At 40.0% G+C, this 25,325-nt stretch overlaps 1 protein-coding gene across 1 annotated transcript; it reads left to right on the top strand.

Moving 5' to 3' along the window:
- The first annotated feature begins 622 nt into the window (after positions 1–622).
- On the top strand, positions 623–24,131 carry LOC147795011 (MAM and LDL-receptor class A domain-containing protein 1-like). Its single transcript, XM_087132345.1, has 19 exons — positions 623–640; positions 1,736–1,823; positions 5,736–5,794; positions 6,098–6,149; positions 7,357–7,473; positions 7,695–7,724; positions 9,889–10,047; positions 11,693–11,958; positions 12,205–12,295; positions 14,637–14,795; positions 16,585–16,850; positions 17,096–17,177; positions 18,508–18,666; positions 18,931–19,196; positions 19,452–19,533; positions 19,835–19,999; positions 21,043–21,311; positions 22,839–22,926; positions 23,124–24,131. Exons 1-19 carry the CDS (start codon positions 623–625, stop codon positions 23,174–23,176), a joined length of 2,469 nt encoding a protein of 822 aa, XP_086988471.1. The 3' UTR covers positions 23,177–24,131.
- Positions 24,132–25,325: the final 1,194 nt, after the last annotated feature.

Below are 25,325 nucleotides of genomic sequence, written 5' to 3'. Positions count from 1 at the left end.
CGAAACACTTTAATCAATCCCGATTGGCCAAGAGCATGTGCGCACGTGGCTCGTCACGTGCGCGCGCCAAGTCCATACAATGAAATTCTTCTGAACAACTTGCACCAGGAATATACCATTAAATGGACGGAGTAGTCGAGGAAATGAAAGTAAATTCTAGAACGAGATCCTTGGAAATTTATCACATATTGATTTCCTTTGACACTCTGACTCTGGCAACTTTTGATAATTATTCATCATTCCTAGTGTAAAAATGATTATTCATAAATACGTCATTTTCCCTATCCAACAACTCCTGATGTCACCGTGTATTAACATGTGATAATGCTTAAATCACGCGCTGGCATCTCGATGCGAAACAGTTTAATCGATCCCGGTTGGTCAAGAGTCTGCACGCACGCAGTTTGTCACGCGCGGGCACGCCAAATCCATATATTGAGATTCTTCTTGACTACTTTCACAAGGAATATACCATTAAATGGACGGGGGTAATATGGGAAATGACAGTAAAATTATAATACAAGATCCTTGGTAATTTATCATATATTGGTTCCGTTTGACACTCTGACTAAAATGGTATTTATGAATGGGAATAAATATATGCCCGAATTAAGACCGCACTATGGGACCCAGATTCCAGGTCAGTCTGACGCAGGTGTTTTTAGAGCGCGGCTCAGAAGAATGAACGCTAATACTAGAGGGATTTTACATGAGCGATGTGTGCGCATAGCCAAGGATCTTTGTGTTGAACTTCGTCGAGCGCTCGTGGACTCGACACAGTGCAAGCAGTATAAATGCAGATACGGGCGCATCACAGGTTGGCCAGTTCGCGATAAATCGCCGTTATTATTATTTTTTTTTGATGTTACGAATCTTATGTTCTGGATGGATGCACATAGATGAAAACTGATGCAGCCAGAATCGGACAGAATTTCATGACTCAGTCGTACGTATCATGAAAGAATAATGCCTTATGAATTCTAGGTTATTCAGCAAAACGATTGGCGTCTAGTATTAGGAAAGTCAAAGTGCAGGTTTTCTACGTTTCCTCAAACCAGGGAGTAACGTTATATGTATAAGCGACAACGGGCCTAGGATCGAGTCATCAGTGTTGTAATCGAGACCATCACAAGACATAAGACCGGATAAAAGACCAGACACAAGACCATGCACAAGACCAGTCACAAGTAACAGGGTGAACAATGACAAAGGAATGCTTTTGTTGCAGTTCATTTATTAGTTTGTGACTTGAATCTAGACTACGGGTATGTGTTGGTCTTGTGTTGGTCTCGACTACAACACTGCGAGTCATCCTGAAAGACTCTTCCACCAAAATTTGCAGCAGGAAAAGTCTGAAATTAACATGTATTTCTGTGTCTTGACTTTGTACTTTTAATCGTCTGACCTTAACACATTATGGCAGACAGTGCATACGTATCGTATATGTCTCGCCGCATTGTTGTTGACGTACAAGTGTACCTGACACTAACAGCCTCGTTTTCAAACGTGGAGGTGCGCAGATCGATTCTAAACGCGTCGTAGTGGGATCTTTCTATGCCTTCGCCTGCGGCGTGGGCGTTAGTCGCGTCCATTCTCCTGAGCCGGTCATCGGTGAAGCACGTATATATTCCCTTATTAAATAACTTTGTTGTAATTGTTTGTTATCACCTCATCATTGTTCACAAATCAGTTTGACCTAACGACATATTGACATGCTTTTGGATTCTATATACAGATTACTTTCGTAGCTGAACGCGGCGTCGGTTTCCTGAGCGACATAGCTATTGATGACATTAGCGTACAGGAAGGGCCATGTGATAAATGTACGAACTTCCTTTGTTTTGTTCAGATGTAGGCCTTTGCGTACATCAGACTAGTTTCAACTGATTTTTAAGACCCTTACAATGCGTCAGGTGTATTTCCCGTAATACATGTTTTGTAATGTTTGGAGAATAAATCCCTGTATGATGGACCTCAGTATGGACGAGATTAAAACGTGTGTCTTTCTTTCCTTATGCAGCTTGATTTCTCCTGAATGTGGCGCACCTGAATGACAAAAGAATCATGAAATAGTCTTTTCGTTGAGCTACTAGTCGACGGCATTCGCAAAACTGTGGTGGTAGCGATTCAACACGGTGTTGCTATTGCTTTGCCAACATGTTTTGATGCTAAACATAAGATTCCAATTCCTAAACCTCACTGTTCAATGGCTAAACATCCATCAAAACTTCAATAATATTCTGCATATATGTTTACAAATTGATTTAGAGAAAGCGCGTTGAAAAGTGCTTAACAACTATACACAGTTTCTGCAATTAAACTGGCTTTCAACTGATCATTTAGTTTTCAATATCATCCACATAGGCAAGTATAGGTTTCATTTCCTTCTCTTATGTCGTAGTTCATTCAGAAAGTATTTCAAGTTATGAATTATTTTATTTAATAAGGGCTTTTTGAAGTTCAGGGCATCTTTAAAGTAGCCGTATCTACTAAATTGTGATGTCGAATCAAATTTCAAGTTTGCATCAAAAATAATTCTGTGTGGCAGTTTAGCATTTAAACATGCCAACTGGACTCCCGATATTTTTTTATTTTTAAGGTATATGACAGTTGTCGGAACAGATTTCAATATTTCATAATGAACTAATGAACTAATGAAGTCAATTCAGTTCATTTTTGAACTTTTTAAAAGCGGTATCCCCAGATATTGTAGCCTTTATTAAAATTCCCTTCATTCAAAACACGGTTTTCAACGTGTACAATGCGAATGGTACTATTAAATATAATTTACGAACGCATCGCAAATCGAATTATGCCTTCCCGTCTCACAAATCACAATTAAGTGAATTGAGTGACGCAGAATGCACAAAGGCAATCAGTTCACGTGGAGTATTCCTTATAAATTTCTCAAACATTTCGCAAATTTATTCTTTTGTCTTTTGAGGTAAAGGGTTTTTGGTTGTGTTTCACTCTTTTGACCTGCCCCTGTGTTAATTTCTAAGGTGGGTGTCATTAAAGAATTACTCAAACTACAACTTATTTGCCTGGTGTTCTTCCAGTCTTTCCATTTCGAATTCTGCCACATTAACGTGTACTTTGCCAGCCACATTTCGAGAAATTCAGTATAAATGATTAAGTTTGTCATTGCTAACCCCGTCAGGACTGGTCTTGCGAACGGACTTAGGCCTACGACAGGACTTGTGAAGGGACTTGTAATGGACTAGTCTGCACCGCCAACACAAGTGCTGAATAAAACATAGTCTGCATAGCTGCATTGGTGACAAGTAGTCGAGTGACTTAGCCATTCTTTCTTACTTTCCATGAAATAGGGCTGTACATTTCAGGAATGCGTTTCAAGTTACCCCTGATGCATTGTGCAGCTGCGAGGAACGACAAAGCGCTTCGAATTGCATGCCAGTGGTATATTGTGCAGAGGGTCAAAATATGGGGCAGGTTCGAGCGATGGCCATATTTGGCCATTGTCATGCGAACAATGGATGGGTAGACTATCGCTTCCATCATTTCAAACAGGGGAAAGAGCACGGTCGCATCCCTGGTATCCAGTAGAATTTTCATAGCTTCAGAGGAAACTATTGCACCATGCAGATGTGATCGGCCATGAGCGCAACAAAAGATGCAAGCAACGACACAATGTTAGTGGTCATCGGTTTCACGAAACAGTTCCGACTACAACCGTTCGCCAGAAACTCTGCGTGCATGTTGCTACGTTGCGATTGCCGGGTGGTCGAACTTTAGTAACGCCCGCGCTTGCCAAGTATTGAAAAACGGAGAGCGCAAGAGGGCGCTTGGATACTTACAAATCACCGTTGAAACACAAAACACGATTGATGTATCTGCTTCTGAACTAATTTTGAGACTCATTTTCATCAAAACCAAATAGTTTTAGGGTTCTCAAAAGAAACGATGACAATGGGAAGTGTACAGAAAGTCAGCAGTTTGGTTAATAATAAACGAAAGAGTTGATAAGGGTCTGAATGGCAGCATGGATAGACCTACGCAAATCTCCCCAAAACCACACAAATAGCATCGACACGTACATACCATTGTAACGCTAGTCCACCCTTGGCCAGGCAGGGTTGTATAGGTTACTCTTCTTGATAACAGTGCCTTTGCTAAGAGAAGCTGTATGAACTCAGCATCTCCGTCGTTATCGCTAAATCCATCAAAATCAAGCTGGGCGCTGCCATCTTTAAATCCCCTTTGACGCCCGCCCTCTAGAGCCCACCTAAAGGCAACCGCATACCATCAACGAAACACCAGCCGATGTAAACAGTTAGACTATCCCCTGGTAATGTGTCCCCCGAACATTGTTGCTGGATCTCGCATTAATAAAAGTGTCTGGGGGACAGTTTATGTAGGAAAACTTGGCCCCCTCCGTCGATCTGCGCACTTCCGCGTTTGAAAACGAGGCTGTATGTGTCAACTTAAATTCTAAATACAATAAGATGATTGAAAGTAAGGAGTCAAGAAACAAAATACAAAAGTTATGTTAAATTCAGATTTTTCAGGCTGGACATTTCTGTGGAAGAGTCTTTCAGGATGACTCCGCACGTCAAATCAAACAAAAAATAACGGCAATGTACCGCGAACTAACGTACCTGCCATGGTTGTGTATCTGAATGCGCAGTGGGCGTGGTTCAAAAGTGGCATCACATTTAAGAACCAGATACTGCATTTACTGTGTCGACTCCGCGGGCGCGCGACGGAGTTCAACACAGAGAGCGTCGATTTCGATGCTGATATGCACAGACGGCGCTAATGTGAAATCCCTCCATTGGGGGTCCTGGTAGCACAATGCACCTTGACGCAGTGCTAGAGTCCACAGAAACGCCGGAACAGTTAAATTTGTTGCATGTACAATCGGCTTTGTATAGAAATACTGATATTGCCAATCCAAACAGGATATTTTCTCAACAATCAAGGCGCATCCTAAAAGGCCTGATATCTCCAAGTACATGTCCCATTGGGTAGAAATTTTGCAGATAACTGCAAAGGGAGGTATTATAGACGAAGATGGACCTCGTGTATTGATGTCGTCATCACCTTGTCGTTACGTGACATTCTAGGTGCGCTTCTTAATTAAAGCTTAATATCCTTTGAACTACCAGTAAAGTGATGATATAAACAAAATTACCAGTATACAGCTCTTATCACATTATCACAGCTGTGGTCGTCCAGAGGACAAACATACCTCTGGTTTCACTTTGAGTTTTTATCACATCTCCCCGTAAAAAATCTACTGGGGTGCCGTGCGTTAGAGACATTCTAGACTAGCACAATTATATTATTATTTTTTTTGGTTTCATGCGGGTTGACGATTATAATATTATATTTGGGTTTCATGCGGGTTGGTGAATTAACTGCACCGACGCGTAGTGCAGATGCACCTTTAAGACGTTCCGATGTTTCTCTTCGCCATCTCCCTTCTGGTGATGTATTGAAGACCCACGCCCGTTTTTGTGAGACCGATCAATATGGCAATGGTTGAGTAATTTGCATTCCCAGTGTTTCAGGCGGTGATATTTCCCTGTGCCCTGTTAATGCCGCAACTTAATATTTGCGTGACAGCTCCCAGCACTATACCCGTTTTCTAGCACATTCTGATGGTACGCCGATGACTCCCTCTCAATTTACAGTAGTTTTGAGGCGGTCCCTTAAATTCATTGGCATGTTCGATTCCCATTTCACGTCCCACTCTTTTTGCATTGGTGCAGCCACATCAGCGGCGATGGACGGCATTCCCGAACAGGATCGATCGTTGGCCATCGGCTGCGTATCGGTGTTACATTCGCTTAACCCCAGCCATTGCTCAGTTAGGTCACAAACAATTAAAGAGCAACTCAAAGGAAAACATGTTTTCTCTGATTTTATCTGTTCAATAAACATGGAACATCCAAATTGAACGCAATGTCATTTGTCTTCAGAGCTCAACTATAACAAGTTTAAAAGGGCTTTTTTCTGTTCATTCTGAGATGCAAATCTGAATGTAGACTGCGTCATTCTGAGAAAATAGAGAAAACGAGTGGAACCCTCGCCCTGTGTTCATAGTGGATAAACCCTTGTGCATTTCAAACAGTGCGCCGCCAACCGCCCAAACAAGGTTGAACGAGCCAGGTGGGCCATCAATGGTTGGACCGGCGCTTTATTGCGGTTTGCAGCCGGTGGTGTAATTCCCCATCCCCCTTCTGTTTCGGCACGATGGAGTACATCTGTCCTTCGAAGGTTCCCGTAGTTTACTTCAGGACTTTCACCAGGCGTTAATGGCGGCTTTTAACAGCTCTTAGTGCTCCACCAAACCAAGCCGCACCTTTCACAATATCCGCCCATTTCTTGTTTTACTTCTTCGAAACGCCAATGCCTTGAGAATCAAACTGCAAAATTTTTGGTTGCTTTTTATTCCTTAAATTTTGCAGTTACTTGCTTTAAGGCTATTTTGGCAGCGGTCTTTTTGCCGTTTGGCGGAATTTCATTCAGAACGCCGTCATATGACTTAGGCCTATCATTTCAGTATGCTAAAATTCCTGATTTTGTAGACAACACTGAAAATAAACTGACTGCTGGGTGCACAGTATCCGAATGGTGGCAATATAATTATTAGATGATTCACGCCTCCAGTTATGCCGGGACACTTGCTTAATTTGTCGTGGTGTTGCTATTGCAAACACCAGATCAGTGGCGAAGTTATTGTTGACGATGGCTTTGGGTTTTGTGGATCGCGTAGGCTACGGCGGGAAATATTTTGTAGTTATGAGTTAGATGTTGCGCGGGTCGCATATGACCGGAAACATAACATTGAGATACATTTAGATCATTTTTGCTGGTCATGTACAACCGGAAATACATTGTGATTAATTAGGTCAACGACAAACAAAAAAGTAGCCTTAGCGACTGTACATACAGATCAGTCTTCCCTACGACCGGAAAATGTCGTGCTATTGACAGTTATCAATCTGGCAATAAACTGCTCTTACCATACATAAACAAAATTAAGCTATCTTGCCGACGCCTAATTACTTTACCAGCTGTCTTGTCGCATGGGGGAATAAACAATAATGAAAAAAGCTTGTCTTATTTGCCGCGGTAATAATTTACATAATTTTGAATTTGGTTTAAACATCTAGAGCACACGTGAATACCCGGTTCGTGACTTCGTAATACGCACACGAATGCCCCGCTGATTGCAAACTTCATTATATGAGCATTCAAGCCGCGCCTTACCTTCCGCTTCCGTGGTTCCATGCGCAGTGGGCGTGGTTTGAGTTGAAGTCAGACCGTACCAATCGGATTGGAACATTTGGCTAAGTTCAGGAACGCCGTCTGGTGACAATTAATAAGAGTTCTATATAAGAGGAGAGCTCGAACTGCTTCGGAATCGTCACGGCATCTTGCACAGAGAAGCCATCATGAATAGAACTGGCATCGTAGCACTTGCTCTCACCATCCTACTGCTTGGTAAATTCATCGTGTCAATAGCAGATCGTTTGTTTGACAGTTTGACACATTTTTCAAACACTCCTATTCAAACGATTTATATTTTGATTATTTTACTTCAAGGGTTAATTGAAGTGACAATGCACCTCAATTCGTTAGTGCACGATTAGATAGTTTGTTGAAAATATACACATGCCGATTTTGACGGATCGTGGTTTTCTGCATTTTTCTGCTTCTAACAGCGGGGCGTGGCGCAAGAGGCGTCGTTAAAGGTAAGCAATCATGAAGCAGGTTTACATTAGGAATTTTTGTCTTATTTATGACGACTTGATGACTGCTTTGCCATGACATGGTCCATTTGGCCGTTTCAAAACCAAAAAAGAGATTTTAATTACTGTAATCTGTCATTAGGACCAAGTTAAGAAAGTAGTCTCCACTCCCCGCTGGCTTCCCTCCCCCGAATTATTTGTTGTCGATTGGCAACGAGCCTGCTTTGTTTGATAATTGTTTCTAATGAAATATGTAGCTGTTTATCCGCTCAAAACAGGAATTAAAGATGACGTGTTTTGAAATGCAATTGACGGTCCTTTGTTATTCAAAGAACATGTACGCAAGTTTATGCGCGCTGGACTCGGAGCACGCCGCGTATGCGCAAGATTTTAGTCTAAAATGTGTGGTCCTCACGTGCACACTGACAGCGCGCTAGAACCTGGTTTGAAAACCCAGTACCATCTGTCTTTCTGTCGCCGGTGAGGATGTAATCCAGCTCATGGCTGATACGTTCTATCGAAAGTCATTAAATATGGTGGGTACCTCTTGAGACAGAATGGTATAATCAAAAGACGTTTTCTTAGAAAAATTTGCCATGCATCTTAGGGAATGAGTGCCTAATCTCCAAAAGCTCGGACGAGAAAGTAATTTACATTTGGTCAAATCAGAGATGTATAACAAGTCCCTAACATTTGAGACTCGAGTCGATTAATTCGGCAAAAAAACCTGTAGTCAAATATTTTGCTTGAGTCGATTCGAATCACCGATATTTGAAAACAATGCCATAAACAGAAACTAGAGTCCCTTTTCGGCCAATTTTAAATTACCTCCAAAGTGGATACGCCACATCCTACTCTTGATGATTACACATGACATGAACTTTATAAACCAGTAAGGTTAGTCGTAGCCATTCGTTTCGCATAGAGGTTTGCTTTTATGAGGGACTAGGGTAACGTCAAGTCATTTAATCGCAGTGACTCGAGTCGAGTAGTTTACCCAGCAGGACTCAAGTTGAGTCGAGTTTCCAAAAAGAAATTGCAAGTCATTGCAACCCCGAGTCTAATCTGTCACGATTTATATCAGCCGACAACAGTAATATAAAATTGACCATAGCAAAGGATTGACAAGAATGTTTGTTGTGGTCAACTGAATGACTTGATTTCGTTCACATACAGAAAGTAATGTACTCTTTTAAAGAGCAAACTATCAGAAAAAGCGTTTTAAAATTAGCAGGATGTCCCAGCTTTAACATGAGGCAGACTATGTATTATTAACTCGGCTTAGTGGCCATTCAAAATGTTCGGGTTTTTCGAAATGGTGAGTGGGTGGCTCAAAGTAACTTTTGTAAATCAAAATTCACTTTTCATTAAAAAAAGGGAATAATACGTGAGAACTTCGCGTGTCGCACCAGTATTCTGCTCTGCATATGCATTCTTTTCCAACTTCGTCCTCAGGTACAGATAGAAAACGCTAACGTACAGCAAGTGACGGCATATCACGCAAGTTGTGTAGTGGAAGCACACGTACAAAACACGAGAAGAAGCGTGCATGATTAACTGGTTCCTACCCAAGTAAACATGCACAGTAGGCCTACGGGGACGACGGAGAGCCCACAAAACGTCGTACCTTCCTCGTTGTTCCCCACTGCTTTTGGATTATCGTTCCCTATTGCTTCTCTGGATTTGGGAACCACGGTCCCAGACGATAGCCTTGTTTTATACCAGGCAAGATATGGGACGGTGGGGTACCCCCCTTACCTGTCCAATCCCTATACACACTCTAGACTATTGATACCTAACACATCCCCCTAGAAGTCTGTAAAGAATTCCTGAGATTCCAATCAAAAAATGACCAACACCAAGGGGGGGTTCTCTCCGTCCCATATCTTGCTTCAAATGCCTTGTTTTCAGTTCAGATGCATATAATTTGCATGCCATCGATTGTATCAAACAGGCCGCTTTGATTTTTCAACATCAATGATGAACTCACAGTTTTTCATCAGTAATCTAATACCATTTGGATTATTTTTGAGAACCAATATCTAATGGTCTTGCAGTTTAAAACTGAAGTCAAACTCAGGGGTATGTAAACACCTGAACCGTTTCTAAGCTAGGTTTAGCCTTTGAAATCAGCCCTAAGAAAGCTTCGCTATTCATTTGTCCTCAGACTCGGGTATCAAGTTCTCAGATCTGAGCTGTGACTTTGATTCCAACACCTTTTGTTGGTACAAAAACAACCCCAACGATGACTTTGACTGGCTCCTAAACAGCGGCCCATCTTACGGCACCGGCACTGGACCCAATGCAGACCATACCACAGGAAATTGTAAGTAAAAGAAGTGTACACTTACGGAGATGGGGACGGTCATAAGTCATCTTTCTTCATTTAATACTCTTATTTGGTACTTCAAGTAGTAGAAACTGCCAAAATAGCATCCTTAATGCTGTTGGGCCGTCTGCCTCCCGACCTTAATCTTGACTTTAAAACTCGCGATTTTTCTCATGGTCAGTCTCAAAAACGTCATCTACTCGTCTTTCTCTCTGCCCGTTTCCCCGATCCTCTCGTCGTCTGGTCTCACGGTCTGAAATCCAAAATTGTTATCGAGTTTCACTATCATCACCTTAATTTAAGAATAAATTGTGATGATGACGTTATTGCGTGATTCATTGTTGAATACTGAATATTTAATTTCTACCGAGAATTATTACCAGAACGAAAGAGAAATCATACTAAACTTTCCCTTTCATTCGATTAAAAATATCCCCAAGAGTTAAAATATAAAATAATATTAAATAATATGAAAATCTTTCAGTTTAAACGCAAATAACGTTACATCAACTTGAAGGAGCAGCTTTTCTGCATGTGTTTTTAGGCCATTGGCTTTGTACGGTTTTGAAGCCACTGGTATGGTAACTTCGCCATGTTTGATCGACAGCAAAGATCTTTATACAATAATTATTTCAAAGGGATGACGTCATGATGACGTCGTCATCTGATTTGTTATTGATTTTAAAAAAATTATTTCAGCCCATTGATTTTGTACACATTTTCAAGTCACCACTTTGGTAAATTCCCGATGTTTGATCGTCATTTAAACTACAGCCAACTAAGACCTCGATAAAAGAATTTTGTTTAATTTATGACTTTATGATGACGTGATCAGCTATTTATTAAATTGGTTTTTGAATATTTAGTCCCCCCATAGTTTTGGTACACGTTTGTCAACAGCAAATCGTTGGGACTCTGGTTAATCTTACTGACTCCATATAAGTAGTCCACAATGGATAGAGGGTCGCAGGAAAGAATCGTCAAATAAGATCATCGGGGGTCACGTAAAATGAGGCTAAAGCTGGAGTTTTTCTCCACATTAGGTTTTGTACATGCTTTCCTACTTAACACTAATGAGTGAGTAGTCCTTACCTTCGGTACAAAATGAACGAAGGAAGGTTTCAAAATGAAATGAGAAGGAAAGAGAAATTAATTCTGCCTTTCGTTCGATTAAAAATATACCCAATAGTTAAAATATCAACTAATATTTCTATTTGTTTTTCAGTATGATAGCAAATCACGCGACATGCACTAAAAGGAGCAGTTTATTTGCATGTGTTTTAACCCATTGACTTTGTACATGTTTTTAAACCACCATAAAGGTACCTTTGACATCTCTGATCGTTGTCAAAGTTAAAGCCAACAAGGGCCCTGATGCCAGGATCATTTAAAATTGACGACGTCATGATGACATCATCATCTTGTTATTTTTCTAAATTAACTTCTTTATATTTTATTTTCCAATTAAACAACTCCAAGTCCAAAACACAGCTCTGGTTGTTGCTGTAACAACTACTACCTCTAGTTTTTATTATTTCAGAAATTAGGAAAACAGACGTTCTTTGATTGACAAACTATCTTGATAAGATCATCTGTGCCTCATGACGATTTTTCGTTATCCTTTTCTTGGTTTGATTAATAGCGAGCGGTTTTTACATATACACCAAGGCAGCGGCACAAGATTCAGGTGATCAAGCTCGACTAGATTCCGTCAAGGCAACTGCACCTCCTACTGGCGCCTGTGTTAGATTTTGGTATCACATGCACGGGACACACATGGGGACATTGACAGTGTACACAGGTGACGACAAAGGGGGTCTTGGCCCTTCTCGTTGGTCCAAGAAAGGTGATTCTGGTGACTACTGGCAGGAAGCATCGATTAATATCTACCCAGGAAGTGAATTTCAGGTAAGGAATGGTGCAGCAGATGAGTAGATTTCTGCTTTAAAACTCATAAGTATATTGAATTCGGGGTCATCTAAAAATTTTTTTGTGCTATATAGTGATCATTCATAAGTCTGTATCTCGAGGCTCAGTGATAAACTGTGACGATGAATTAAATTTAGAAAAAAATGTAAGACACATTTTCCCCTTTGTCTTCAGACAGATATTAAGTCTTTCTTTGAAGAGTCTTTATTTGTGTCATTTCCGCAGATTACTTTCGTTGGAGAATGTAGAGAGAGCTATACAAATGATATTGCCATTGACGACATCGTCGTTTTGGAAAGACAATGCAGTACGTATGGTTTGTCGTTAGTTTAAGATATATTTCTCGCGGTGAAAAGAAGCTGCACCTACTATAATAAACATTTGAAATCTTGAAAACTTGGTACAGCCTTGAAAAATACCAACAATTATGGACAGTGTGGGAGGTCTGGAGTCAAGCCTGTATGGCGATTGTTGAAAGCCTCGGCCTCACTCTGTACTGACTTGGTCTTGGCCTGGGTCTCGGCACCTTCTAGACTCAATAAGTCAAGGCCGGTTCTAGGCCTACCGTTTTGACTAGGTTTTCAGAGCTATTACTTTTCTTAAAAAAATTTATCTTGATAATGTACACAATACTTATGACGCACACTTTGCATATAGCGTTGACATGGAAATTTTTCGTGCACAAAATCTCGGTATGGTACCTTGACTCTTTAGTGACAGTATTCAAGTAAATGAATTGTTGTCCCCAGAGACCATATTTATTCTTGTTGCTCGAAAAGCAAAGCATTTGAGTTGCGTTTGATGCATGCAGTCATAAGTTCTGCGAAAAAAACGTGAAGTCTTCGATGGGGGACATTTTTTAAGTGGCATTTTAAAAGGCTTTCCATCATGTTTACAAGTGGGTATCATTTCTGGAAAATTTAGAGCAGAAGCACCTACCAAGATAATGTTAAATCGTCAGAGTTGGTACATTTGGCTGCTGATCCACCCCAATTTTTCGAATGGCCGGTACTGATAAGGCGTGTGCGCCGAGTGGCAGCTCACGATGTCCGTCTGCAGGCGAAAGCTTCGCCTGTGTCACCGTGCATGGAACAGGATGGACACGGATTGCCTTTTGTGATTGTCATCCACATGTCATAAATATATGGTTAGCATGAAGCGCTCTTTGTGCCTTTCGAGAGAAATGACATGTATTATCAATATGTAGAACCACTCCCGAATTTTTTCTTTTACTTCGAGGGGGGGGGGGGGAACTGGATGAGCAACTATTTCATAATTAATAAGTTTCTAACTTTTTTTTGTTAGGGATTAATTGACTGCAGCTCTTAGGATCTTGTGCTTGTAATTCAAAAGTTTAAAAATGATTTTTTGGGGAACTGTTTGTACGTAGGCCTATTGACAGCAATTAAAGCAATTTTATTTTTTCTCATCTTACGGTGGCAGTTTTGTGGGGTGGGGACTAATTCTCTTACCGTAAATTGTTTCATGAAAGAAAAATGAGCTTTTCAACACTTGCCAAACAGGAGATAATCATGTCCAGTCGACTTTGTTTTTATCAGGTTATTTACAATGTTGCACTCCAAGCAATTAATTAGTGAAACATACAATTGATTATTTTTTCACGCGTAATACATAGGTATATTTCCTTGTCATTCAAGACAGATGTTTTGTGAATCTAGATCAATTATGTGTGCAGAAAACAGTGTATTTTACATAGAATCACCCGCTGTTATGTAGGGATGTGTAAAATATGTATGTGTGTAATAACTGGCCTTGGCCTAGGACGGTGTGGCCTCACTTGGCAGTGACTAGTTCTGGGCTTTTGCCTGGGAGAGCCAGGACACAAACTCGGCCTTTGCCTCTACTGCAAAACGGATTATGAAGAATTTAGAATGAATCCAGGGAAACCCATATGTTTTGCACCTTTGTCATTGCAAAAGGCTGTCATTTTTGACACTAGAAATCCTGTAATTTACAGGGTTTTTTTATTATATCCCGTTTGAACAGACTTTACTCTTAAATGACGTGTAGGTAAAAAGGAGTTAATTTCAAAATAAGCTTTGGCCTGAAGACTACAGGGTTCATGCGATGAACTTTTTTTGAATTACGTTTTGTGTTTGTCGTCCCATCTTTAACGTATGAAGACTGTCTGACACCCTCTTTGAGTTACACGATCTGAAAAGTGAATTTTCTTCACAATGAAAATATTAACCAGGCATTTCTGGACAAGAGGGGGGGGGCTTTTGCGTTGATGTTAGGAAAAGGAAGGGCACTGTTTGCATGTTATCATTGTGAACTCCAAATGTGCTTTTAGAAAAAAATACTCACAAAAGGTTGCTGTCTGACTTGTTGCCAAAGGAAATGACATCTACGACAGTGTTTGTTTACAAACATCTAGCATTCTTTTGCGCACATATCAATGCAATATTTAAAGGTTTTTGTGCTTTGGATACCATAATGTTACTGAGAAATACAAAATGTGCATTAGAATAAAAACCAAAAAGCTCCCCAAATGGGTTAAAATTGTAGAAAATTTATATATTAAAAATCAGGTCAATTGAAACCCAAAGGTACGGCTTCGAGGTTTCGATAAAACGTTACAGAAATATTTTCCTTTTCATGGTCCTTTTATTATCAAAATCTTTGTTTGTCCTCAGGCTCGCACGCCACCTTCTCAGATCTGAAGTGTGATTTTGATTCCGACTCCTTTTGTGCGTACCACAACAGCCAAAACGATGACTTTGACTGGCTACTCAATAGAGGTTCAACGTTCACTGGAGTCACAGGGCCCGATGTAGACCATACCAAAGGAGATTGTAAGTAAAAGAAGATGGAGGTAGGGAGGGTGAAGAGTCATCAGCTGCTTCGATGTACTGCCGGGCTGAAGCAGCTACACTATTGCTTTTGTTGAAGTTTTTGGCTTTTTCTTAATTTAGGAAAAAGTCTCTTTTGTTTTTTTTCTTATTTGGCTTTTCGCAATTTTGTGTAAAAGGCGTTATTGGCCCCCCTATCTGTCCTTTTTGGCATTTTCGCAATTTTTCGAAAGAGTAATTACTTCTGCACTTTTTTTTAGATTTGGAACTTTGGTAATAAGAGTTTTTCCTTGCAAGTTCGTAATGTTGCGAAAAAGCATCACTTAAGTTCAGTTTTTTAAGCTGGCGGAAACAGCTTTTATTTTTCTTAAGATTTCTTGACTTCTCCGCAGGTCGCGGAAAAGGTATTCTTTTCGTCAATTTTTTTTTGGCTTTTAAAGAAATTGCAGAAAAGGCATTCTTTTTGTTAAGTGTTTTTGGGGCTCTTTTTCTGCTTTTCGTCAAAGACATTGTTTTTATCCTGTTTTTTGCTTTTAGCATTTTTGCGAAAAGGTTTTACCTGCTTTTTGCCCATTGACTTCGTGCACGTTTTCAAGATAATACTAGATCAATTACGTCATGTTGATGCCAACAAGTAATTGATTATCATATTATTGTTAATTTTTACAAATCCGTATAAAGCCATTCGAGGTTTCCCACAACATTCCGTTTGTGGTAAGTGCCAGAGAAAAATCGGGTCAAATCACGTGACCCTTTCCTCCGATCAAAACCGGAAGTGGGCTTATTGTTTAAAAGTGGTAATAGATATCAACTTGCTTTCAACGGTGTTAGTTGGTGGGGGTATTGTGTTCTTCAAAACATCTACTGATGTCATGTAATTATCGATTGTACACTTGGTACACGTTTTCAAGCCACTATTTTATGGTAGTTTTGAGATCTTTCATCGTCCTCGAAGTTACAGCCGACAAAGACCCTGATAAAATGAATTTTCCTAAGTTATGACATCATGATGACGTGAACACTGAATTTGTAAAATTTATTTTTGCATATTTAATTTTCCCCACAGGTTTTGTACATTTTTTGAACAGTCAGTCTTTGGCACTCTAGTCAATCTGACTTACTGTATTCCATTTATGTACACTCGACATCCACTATGGAGAAATAGTCCAGGAAAAAAATATTAAAATGACGTCATCACGGGTCACTTGACATGAGATTAAAGCTGCAGTTTTTCTCCGTAGCTTTTTTGCTACAGACAATAATGAGTGAGTAGTACTTAACTTCGGCACAAAGTTACGATGAAGACAAAAGAAAAATCGTATGGTTTACGCTCTGTTATTCGATTTACACCATACCCAAAAGTATAAATATCAAGTAATATTTCATAAAAAGTTTCTAATTTAAGCGTGAACTCGAAGGAGCAGTTTTTCTGCATTTGTTTTTAGTCCGTTTTGGTATCTGTGCTTGATCGTTATCGAAGTGATAGCCAACAAAGACCTGATTTATAATTGATTTTTGGATACTGGTTTCAGCCTATTGAATTTGTACGTTTCCAAGCCACTATTTTGGTAACTGCGATCTTTGATTGTTGTCAATGATATATCCAACAAAGACAAAAAAGCAAAAATTATTCAGATCAATAACATTTGTATTATTTCAGTAATTACAGGTCACAAAATAGACGTTCGCTCTTTGAGCGACAGAAATATCTCGATAAATATGATATGTACCTTATGATGATTTTCACTTGTAATGCTATTTTTCGTTATCATTTTCTTGGTTTTATTGACAGCGAGCGGGTTTTACATATACATCAAGGCAATGTTACAAAATCCAGGTGATCAAGCTCGACTGGATGCCGTCAAGGCAACTGCACCTGCAACGGGCGCCTGTATTAAATTTTGGTATCACATGCATGGGGCAGGCATGGGGACATTGATGGTGTACACAGGTGACGGCAAAGGGGGTCTTGGCCCTTCTCGTTGGTCAAAGAGCGGTGATTCTGGTGACGTCTGGCAGGAGGCATCCATTAATGTCCGTTACGGAGTCGATTTTCAGGCAAGAAATCGTGCAGCATATGAATAGATTTATGCTTGGAAATTGTGTTAAATCCAGGGTCATATAAAAGGGTTGTGTGTCATAAGGTCATAATTTGTCACATTCATAAGTTTGTATCTTGAGGTTCAGTGATAAACTGTCACGAATTAAATTTACGAAAATAATAGGCGCGTTTCACCTTACTTTTTCTGTAGAGAAATATTTAGTCCTTCCTAGATGGATCTGTGTTCATATTCTTTCCACAGATTAGTTTCGTAGGAGAATGTGGAAGAAACCCAGGAAGTGAAATTGCTGTTGACGACATCATCGTTTTGGAAGGGCAATGCGGTGTGTATCGTTTGCTGTTTGGTTAAGATACACTTCTTGCGTTAAAATGAAGCCGTCACTAATAATAATATTTCAAACCTTAACTTTAATAATTTTTCTCATTTTGCGGTGGTAGTTATGTGGGCTGGGGACTCATCCTCTTACCTGTACCTTGTTTCTATTAAAATTGATCTTTTGAACACCTGCCAAACAAAAGATAGTCATGTCGACTCGAATTGGGTATCAGGTTGTTAAAAATGTTGCAAAATCAAAGCAATTAATTAGTGAAACATACAATTGGTTATTTTTCTCACGGATAATACGTAGGGTTATGTTGTTACGTCAGATACTTTGAGAATCTAGATGAATTCTGTGAGCAGCCAACATTGCCAAATCACTTGCTATCATGTAAAGTTATGTAAAATATGTATAGGCCTCAGACACAGTGGCCTTTGCCTTTAATGGTAGTGACGAGATCCGGACTAGGTGGGGAGAACTAGGACTCAAACTCGGCCTTGTCCTCTATTCCAAAACAGATTATGAAGAATTTAAGATGAACCCCGCGCAACCCATATGCTGTGCATCTTTGTCATTACAAAAGACTATCATTTTCGATACAAGAAGTACTGTAAAGTACAGTTTTTCTATCAACATACGTGAACCATTCTCAAAGACTTTACAAAAAAGTTTTAAATGTTATCTAGGTATAAAACAAAGGTTAAAGTTATAAGTAAACTCTTAAAGCTCAATAAGCTTTTGCCTGTAGATTATGGGACTCATGCAATGAACTTTTCTTAGAATTACTTTTTGTGCATGTCTGTACCCTTCTCCATTGCATGAAGACTGTATGACATCCTTTTAGAGTTCGATGAACTAAAAAGTGAATTTTCTACATATTAAAAATTGACCAAGCATTTTTGGACAAGGGGCGCTTCTGCACTGATGTAAAACCAGAACGGCGCTGTTCAATTTGCATATGGTCATTGTGAACTCCAAATGTGCGTTTTGAAAACGCTACTGACGAAAGGCTGATCTCCGACTTATTGCCAAAGGAAATAATATCTGCGTCAGAGTGCGCTTACAAAAATCTACCATTTGTTGCGCACAAATCAATGCAATGGTTTTTGTGCCGTGGATGATATAATTAAGCTCAGAAATATGGAAATGTGCATTTGAATAGAAACAAAAACGGTCCCCAAGCGGGTTGAAATAGCAAAACAAACATATATATGTTACAAAAAATCAGGTGAACTGAAACCCAAAGGTAGAACTTGAAGGGTTTTAATTGAGAAAATGTACTGAAACTGCATTTCATGGTCCCTTTATTATTGAAATCTTTGTTTGTCCTCAGGCCCGTATGCCACCTTCTCAGATCTGAAGTGCGATTTTGATTTCAACACCTTCTGTGCCTACGAAAACAACCCAAACAATGACTTTGACTGGCATCTCCATAGCGGTCCAATATCAGGCCCTGACACTGGGCCCGAAGCAGACCGTACCACAGGAGATCGTAAGTAAAAGAAGAGTACACTTATGGAGGTGGGGAGGGTAGTTCAGGTAATGCTCCAAATTTAGTCTAAAAGTAGCAGATATTAAAAATGAGAAAACTTTTATCAAACGTCAGCTGTATTTCTGTTTATTATTTCAGAAATTAGGGATTGCAAAACTGACGTTCGCTGTTTGAGTGACAGAAATATCTTGATAAAAATGATCTCTTAGCCTACCTAATGATGATTTTCATTTGTCGTCATCATTTTCTTCGTTTCATTGACAGCAAGCGGAGTTTATATATACACCAAGGCATCGGTATACATGCAAGGTGAACAAGCTCGATTAGATGGCGTCAAGGCAACGGCACCTGCTACTGGCGCCTGCGTTAGATTTTGGTATTACATGTATGGGGGAGACGAGGGGACACTCGCGGTGTACACAGGGGACGGCAAAGGGGGTCTTGGCCCTTCTCGTTGGTCCAAGAAAGGTGATTCTGGTGACTACTGGCTGGAGGCATGGATTAATATTTACCCAGGAAGTGAATTTCAGGCAAGGACATACTCAGGAATTATTCCTATGATTAGATATTTCCTTCAGATGTGATCATTAAATCTACTTCTCATTTAAATTAGAAACGTAAATTTAGTTCATTTGAATAACATCTATTTCAGTGAATAGGTTCAGTGACAAATGACGTTGGACAAAAAACAAAAGGAAGAAGTGATCAGTACACCTATTTCCAATACTGATCAAAACAAAAACTTAATTTTCTTATCTCGGTCTGGGTTTCCATCTTTTCTATAGATTACTTTTGTTGGTAAAGGTGCATGGGGTTACAGTTGTGACATGGCGATAGATGACATCGTCGTTCTGGAACGGGAGTGTGGTAAGACAAGTCTTTGTTTTGGTTCATCGTGATCCAAACATTTATGGTAGAAACACATTTCTGAAAAATGACAATTATGAAGAATTTGAAATAACCATTGGAAACCTGTGTGTTCTTGATCCATCATCAAGACAGGCAACTTTCGACAATTTTCGACGCTAGAAAAACTAGCGTAAACTAGTTACTAGTGTAAATTACAGAGGATTTCCACATGAGTAGGATTAAGCACGTTTAGCTGCTTTGTTTTTTATCTGTCAGTATTAGCATTGTGGATTGATGAAAACGTAAATTCCGTCCATAGACTCAACGGTCTCGCTCTCAGATCTCAACTGTAACTTCGATCCGGGAACGTTTTGTGCGTACAAAAACAGCCAAAACGACGACTTCGACTGGATACTCAACAGCGGTGTCACCCCAAGCTACATGAAGGGAACTGGGCCCTCGGCAGATCATACAACGGAATATTGTAAGTCCAAAAAAGGAGTGTGAATACGGGTAAAAGTGCCATATGAAACGACAGAACAAATGAATTTGATGACTGCATTGTAATTCTTTCAACACTGCCTATTTTACCCGTGGGCAGCCGAAGTCTGCGGAGGCCTTGGTTGCAAAAGTATCACGCTTGATTGGTGTAAAACATTTCCCGCAAAATGGTCATTTGCCTCAGTACTTAAGAGGTAGCATTGTTAATTCAATATTTGGTAATAGTTTTTAATATTCAGTTTATTGTTTGTAAGTGCCTGAAAATTTTTACACTTACTGAATTGTTCTTTTGCTTTTCATTGACGGCTAGCTATAGTTTAACAAGCCACTAAAATCCATGACACCCAAAGAGCAGATCTTTAACAGGTGGGATCGGTTAATAATTTGGTTCGTCTAAAATTAATTCCGGATTCTGTCCCCTAAGACCTCAGGTCTACCACGCTTTTTTAAGAATCCTTTTCTTTATAAGTATGAAGTTTGAAGTCAAATCAAAGGAGTGGATTTGTTGTTACGGTCATTTGAAGTTCAAGGCTACACGCGTGCCAGCCTACATGCATCGAGCAGCACTGGGGAAAAGTACACATTTTTGGCTGACCTGTCTCGGTGCAATTGGCGCTGCGTAAGAACGGTAGGTTACGTTTTCACGAAAGTGGTGTCAACTGACTGCAAGAGTTACTCTTATGACCCTTAAGGCTCAACTCCTGAAAATATGCATGCAGAGATATCGGGGGAAAAGTCCAAAGGGGGAGGGTCGTATTCCGCTCCTGGATATTTTAGGGTTAAGCAACAAGTCTCACCTTTAGCAGCTTTGACCTGATGAGGGTATGTGTCACACAAGTGAAAAGGTATATCATCGCCTTAGTGGCAACATGGTGGCAACATGTATTTAAACAATGAGGCCAGAAGGAAATGATGGGTCCTGAAAAATCCCCGATTTTTTATTACATTTTATAACATTACATGTTATTATAAAAGTGACTAGAGATATGAACTGTGATTGTTTTTGTCATTCTGTGTATTGGACAGCAAGAGGGTTCTACATGTACATCGAGGCATCGCATCCAAATTATTCAGGCAAAAAAGCTCGAATAGACAGTGCCAAAGCAATTGCACCTGCTACTGGTGCCTGCGTCAAATTTTGGTATCACATGTATGGGGCAAGCATGGGAACCTTGAGGGTGTACACAGGTGACGACAAAGGGGGTCTTGGCCCCTTACGCTGGTCAAAGAAGGGTAACTCTGGTTACATGTGGCGTGAAACATCGATTGACATCGACCCTAATGAGGAATTTTGGGTAAGGAACTTGGCAACTTTTGATAATTATACATCATTCCTAGTGTAAAAATGATTATTAATAAATATGTCATTTTTCCTATCCAACAACTCCTAATGTCACCGTGTATTAACATGCGATAATGCTTAAATCACGCGCTGGCATCTCGATGCGAAACAGTTTAATCGATCCCGGTTGGTCAAGAGCCTGCACGCACGCAGTTTTTCACGCGCGGACACGCCAAATCCATATATTGAAATTCTTCTGGACTACTTGCACAAGGAATATACCATTAAGTGGACGGGGGTAATAGGGGAAATGACAGTAAAATTATAATACAAGATCCTTGGAAATTTATCATATATTGATTTCCTTTGACACTCTGACTAAAATGGTATTTATGAATAGCAATAAATATATGGTTGAATTAAGACCGCACTATGGGACCCAGATTCCAGGTCAGTCTGACCCAGGTGTTTTTAGAGCGTGGCTCAGAAGAATGAACGCTAATAATAGAGCGATTTGGCATGAGCACTGTGTGCGCATAACCAAGGATCTTGTGCTGAACGTCGTCGAGCGCTCGTGGACTCGACACAAGTGCAAACAGTATAAAGGCAGATACAGGCGCATCACAGGTACGTCAGTTCGCGATAAATCGCCGTTATCATTATTTTTTTTTGATGTTACGAATCTTATGTTCTGGATTGATGAATATAGCTGAAAACTGATGCAGCCAGAATCGGACAGAATTTCATGACTCAGTCGTACGTATCATGAAAGAATAATGCCTTATGAACTCTAGGTTATTCAGCAAAACGATTGGCGACTAATATTAGGAAAGTCAAAGTGGAGGTTTTCTACGTTTCCTCAAACCAGGGAGTGACGTTATATATATAATCGACAATGGGCCTAGGATCGAGTCATCAGTGTTGTAATTGAGACCATCACAAGACATAAGACCGGATACAAGACCAGACACAAGACCATGCACAAGACCAGTCACAAGTAACAGGGTGAACAATGACAAAGGAATGCTTTTGTTGCAGTTCATTTATTAGTTTGTGACTTGAATCTAGACTACGGATATGTGTTGGTCTCGACTACAACACTGCGAGTCATCCTGAAAGACTCTTCCACCAAAATTTGCAGCCTGAAATGTCTAACATTAACATGTATTTTTGTGTCTTGACTTTTTACTTTCAATCGTCTGATCTTAACACTTTATGGCAGACAGTGCATAGGTATCGTATATGTCTCGCCGCACTGTTGGTGACGTGCATGTGTAGCTGACACAGCCTCGTTTTCAAACGCGGAGGTGCGCAGATCGATTCTAAACGCGTCGTAGTGGGATCCTTCTATGTCTTCGCCTGCAGCGTGGGCATTAGTCGCGTCCATTCTCCTGAGCCGGTCACCGGCGAAGCACATATATATTCCCTCATTTAATAACTTTTCGTGATCATCGCTAAATTGTTTGTTATCACCTCATCATTGTTCACAAATCAGTTTAACCTAACGACATATTGACATGCATTTGGATTCTAAATACAGATTACTTTCGTAGCTGAACGCGGCGTCGGTTTCCTGAGCGACATAGCTATCGATGACATAAACGTACAGGAAGGGCTATGTGATAAATGTACGTACTTCCTTTGTTTTGTTCAAATGTAGGCCTTTGCGTACATCAGACTAGTTTCAACTGATTTTTAAGACCCTTATAATGCGTCAGGTGTATTTCCCGTAATACATGTTTTGTAATGTTAGGAGAATAAATCCCTGTATGATGGAACTCAGTATAGACAAGATTAAAACGTGTGTCTTTCTTTCCTTATGCAGCTCGATTTCTCCTGAATGTGGCGCATCTGAATGACAAAAGAATCATGAAATAGTCTTTTCGTTGAGCTACTAGTCGACAGCATTTGCAAAACTGTGGTGGTAGTGATTCAACACGGTGTTACTACTGCTTTGCCAACATGTTTCGATGCTAAACATAAGATTCCAATTCCTAAACCTCACTTGTCAATGGCTAAACATCCATCAAAACTTCAAAAATATTCTGCACATATGTTTACAAACTGATTTAGAGAAAGCGCGTTGAAAAGTGCTTAACAACTATACACAGTTTCTGCAGTTAGACTGGCTTTCAATTGATCATTTAGTTTTAAATATCATCCCAATAGGCAAGTATAGGCTTCTTTTCCTTCGCTTATGTCGTAGTTCATTCAGAAAGTATTTCAATTTATGAATTATTTTATTTAATAAGGACTTTTTGAAGTTCAGGGCATCTTTAAAGTAACCGTATCTACTAACTTGTGATGTCGAATCAAATTTCAAGTTTGCATCAAAAATAATTCTGTGTGGCAATTTAGCATTTAAGCATGCCAAACTGGACTCCCGATATTTGTTGATTTTTAAGGTATATGACAGTTGTCGGAACAGATTTCAATATTTGATAATGAACTTACGAACTAATGAAGTTAATTCAGTTCATTTTTGACATTTCTAAAGGCGATATCCCAAGATATTGTAGCCTTTATTAAAATTCCCTTCAAAACACAGTTTTCAACATATGCAATTCAGCATGCGAATTGTACTTTTAAATATAATTTACGAACGCATCGCAAATCGAATTATGCCTTCCCGTCTCACAAATGATAATTAAGTGAATTGAGTGATGCAGAATGCACAAAGGCAATCAGTTCACATGGAGTATTCCCTATAAATTTCTCAAACATTTCACAAATAAATTCTTTTGTCTTTTAAGGTAAAGGGTTTTCAGTTGTGTTTCACTCTTTTGACCTGCCCCTGTGGTGATCTCTAAGGTGAGTGTCATTAAAGAATTACTCAAGCTACAACTTATTTGCCGGTGTTTTCCCAGTCTTTCCATTTCGAATTCTGTCACATTTACGTGTACTTTGCCAGCCATATTTCGAGAAATTCAGTATGAATGATTGAGTTTGTCATTGCTAACCCCGTCAGGACTGGTCTTGAGAACGGACTTACGACTGGACTTGTGAAGGGACTTGTAATGGACTCGTCTGCAACGCCAACACAAGTGCTGAATAAAACTGCTAGGGACGAAAGGCAACACACGACTGGCCGTATCGGTGACAAGTAGTCGAGTGACTTAGCCATGCTTTCTTACTTTCCAAGAAATAGGGCAGTAAATTTCAGGAATGCGTTTCAAATTACCCCTGGTGCATTGTGCAGCTGCGAGGAACGAAAAATGCGCTTCGAATTGCATGCCAGTGGTATATTATGCAGAGGGTCAAATTATGGGGCGGGTTCGAGCGATGGCCACATTTTGGCCATTGTCATCCGAACGATGGATGGGTAGACTATCGTTTCCATCATTTCAAACAGGGGAAAGGGGCACGGTCGCATCCCTGGTATCCAGTAGAATTTTCATAGCTTCAGAGGAAATTATTGCACCATGCAGATGTGATTGGCCATGAGCTCAACAAAAGATGCAAGCAACGACACAATGTTAGTGGTCATCGGTTTCACGAAACAGTTCCGACTACAACCGTTCGCCAGAAACTCTGCGTGCATGTTGCAACGTTGCAATTGCCGGGTGGTCGAACTTTAGTAACGCCCGCATTTGCCAAGTATTGACAAACGGAGAGCGCAAGAGGGCGCTTGGATACTTACAAATCACCGTTGAAACACAAAACACGATTGATGTCTCTGCTTCTAAATTAATTTTGATACTCGTTTTCATCAAAACCAAATTGTTTTGAGGTTCTCGAAAGAAACGATGACAATGAATGTCAGCAGTTTGGTTAATTATAAACGAAATAGTTAATAAGGGTCTGAATGGCAGCATGGATAGACCTACGCAAATCTCCCCAAAACCACAGAAATAGCATCGGCATGTGCATACTATTGTACCGCTAGTTCACCCTTGGCCAGGCAGGGTTGTATAGGTTACTCTTCTTGATAACAGTGCCTTTGCTAAAAGAAGCTGTATGAACTCACCATCTCCGTCGTTATCGCTAAATCCATCTTTAAATCCCTGCGACGCCCGCCCTCTAGAGC

This window comes from Acanthaster planci, unplaced genomic scaffold (assembly GCF_054643075.1).
Source record: "Acanthaster planci isolate LZ-2023a unplaced genomic scaffold, COTS_SCS Contig220, whole genome shotgun sequence".
NCBI lineage: Eukaryota > Metazoa > Echinodermata > Asteroidea > Valvatida > Acanthasteridae > Acanthaster > Acanthaster planci.
The sequence above is the reverse complement of the archived record's forward strand: the minus strand, read 5'-3'. Positions and strand labels throughout refer to the sequence as shown.

Excerpts from the sequence above, each read along its gene's own strand:
- LOC147795011 (XM_087132345.1), top strand. Across the intron at positions 17,178-18,507 it reads CGTTTTGGAAGGGCAATGCG|GCCCGTATGCCACCTTCTCA; the intron begins GTGTGTATCGTT and ends GTTTGTCCTCAG. Across the intron at positions 19,197-19,451 it reads ACCCAGGAAGTGAATTTCAG|ATTACTTTTGTTGGTAAAGG; the intron begins GCAAGGACATAC and ends TCTTTTCTATAG.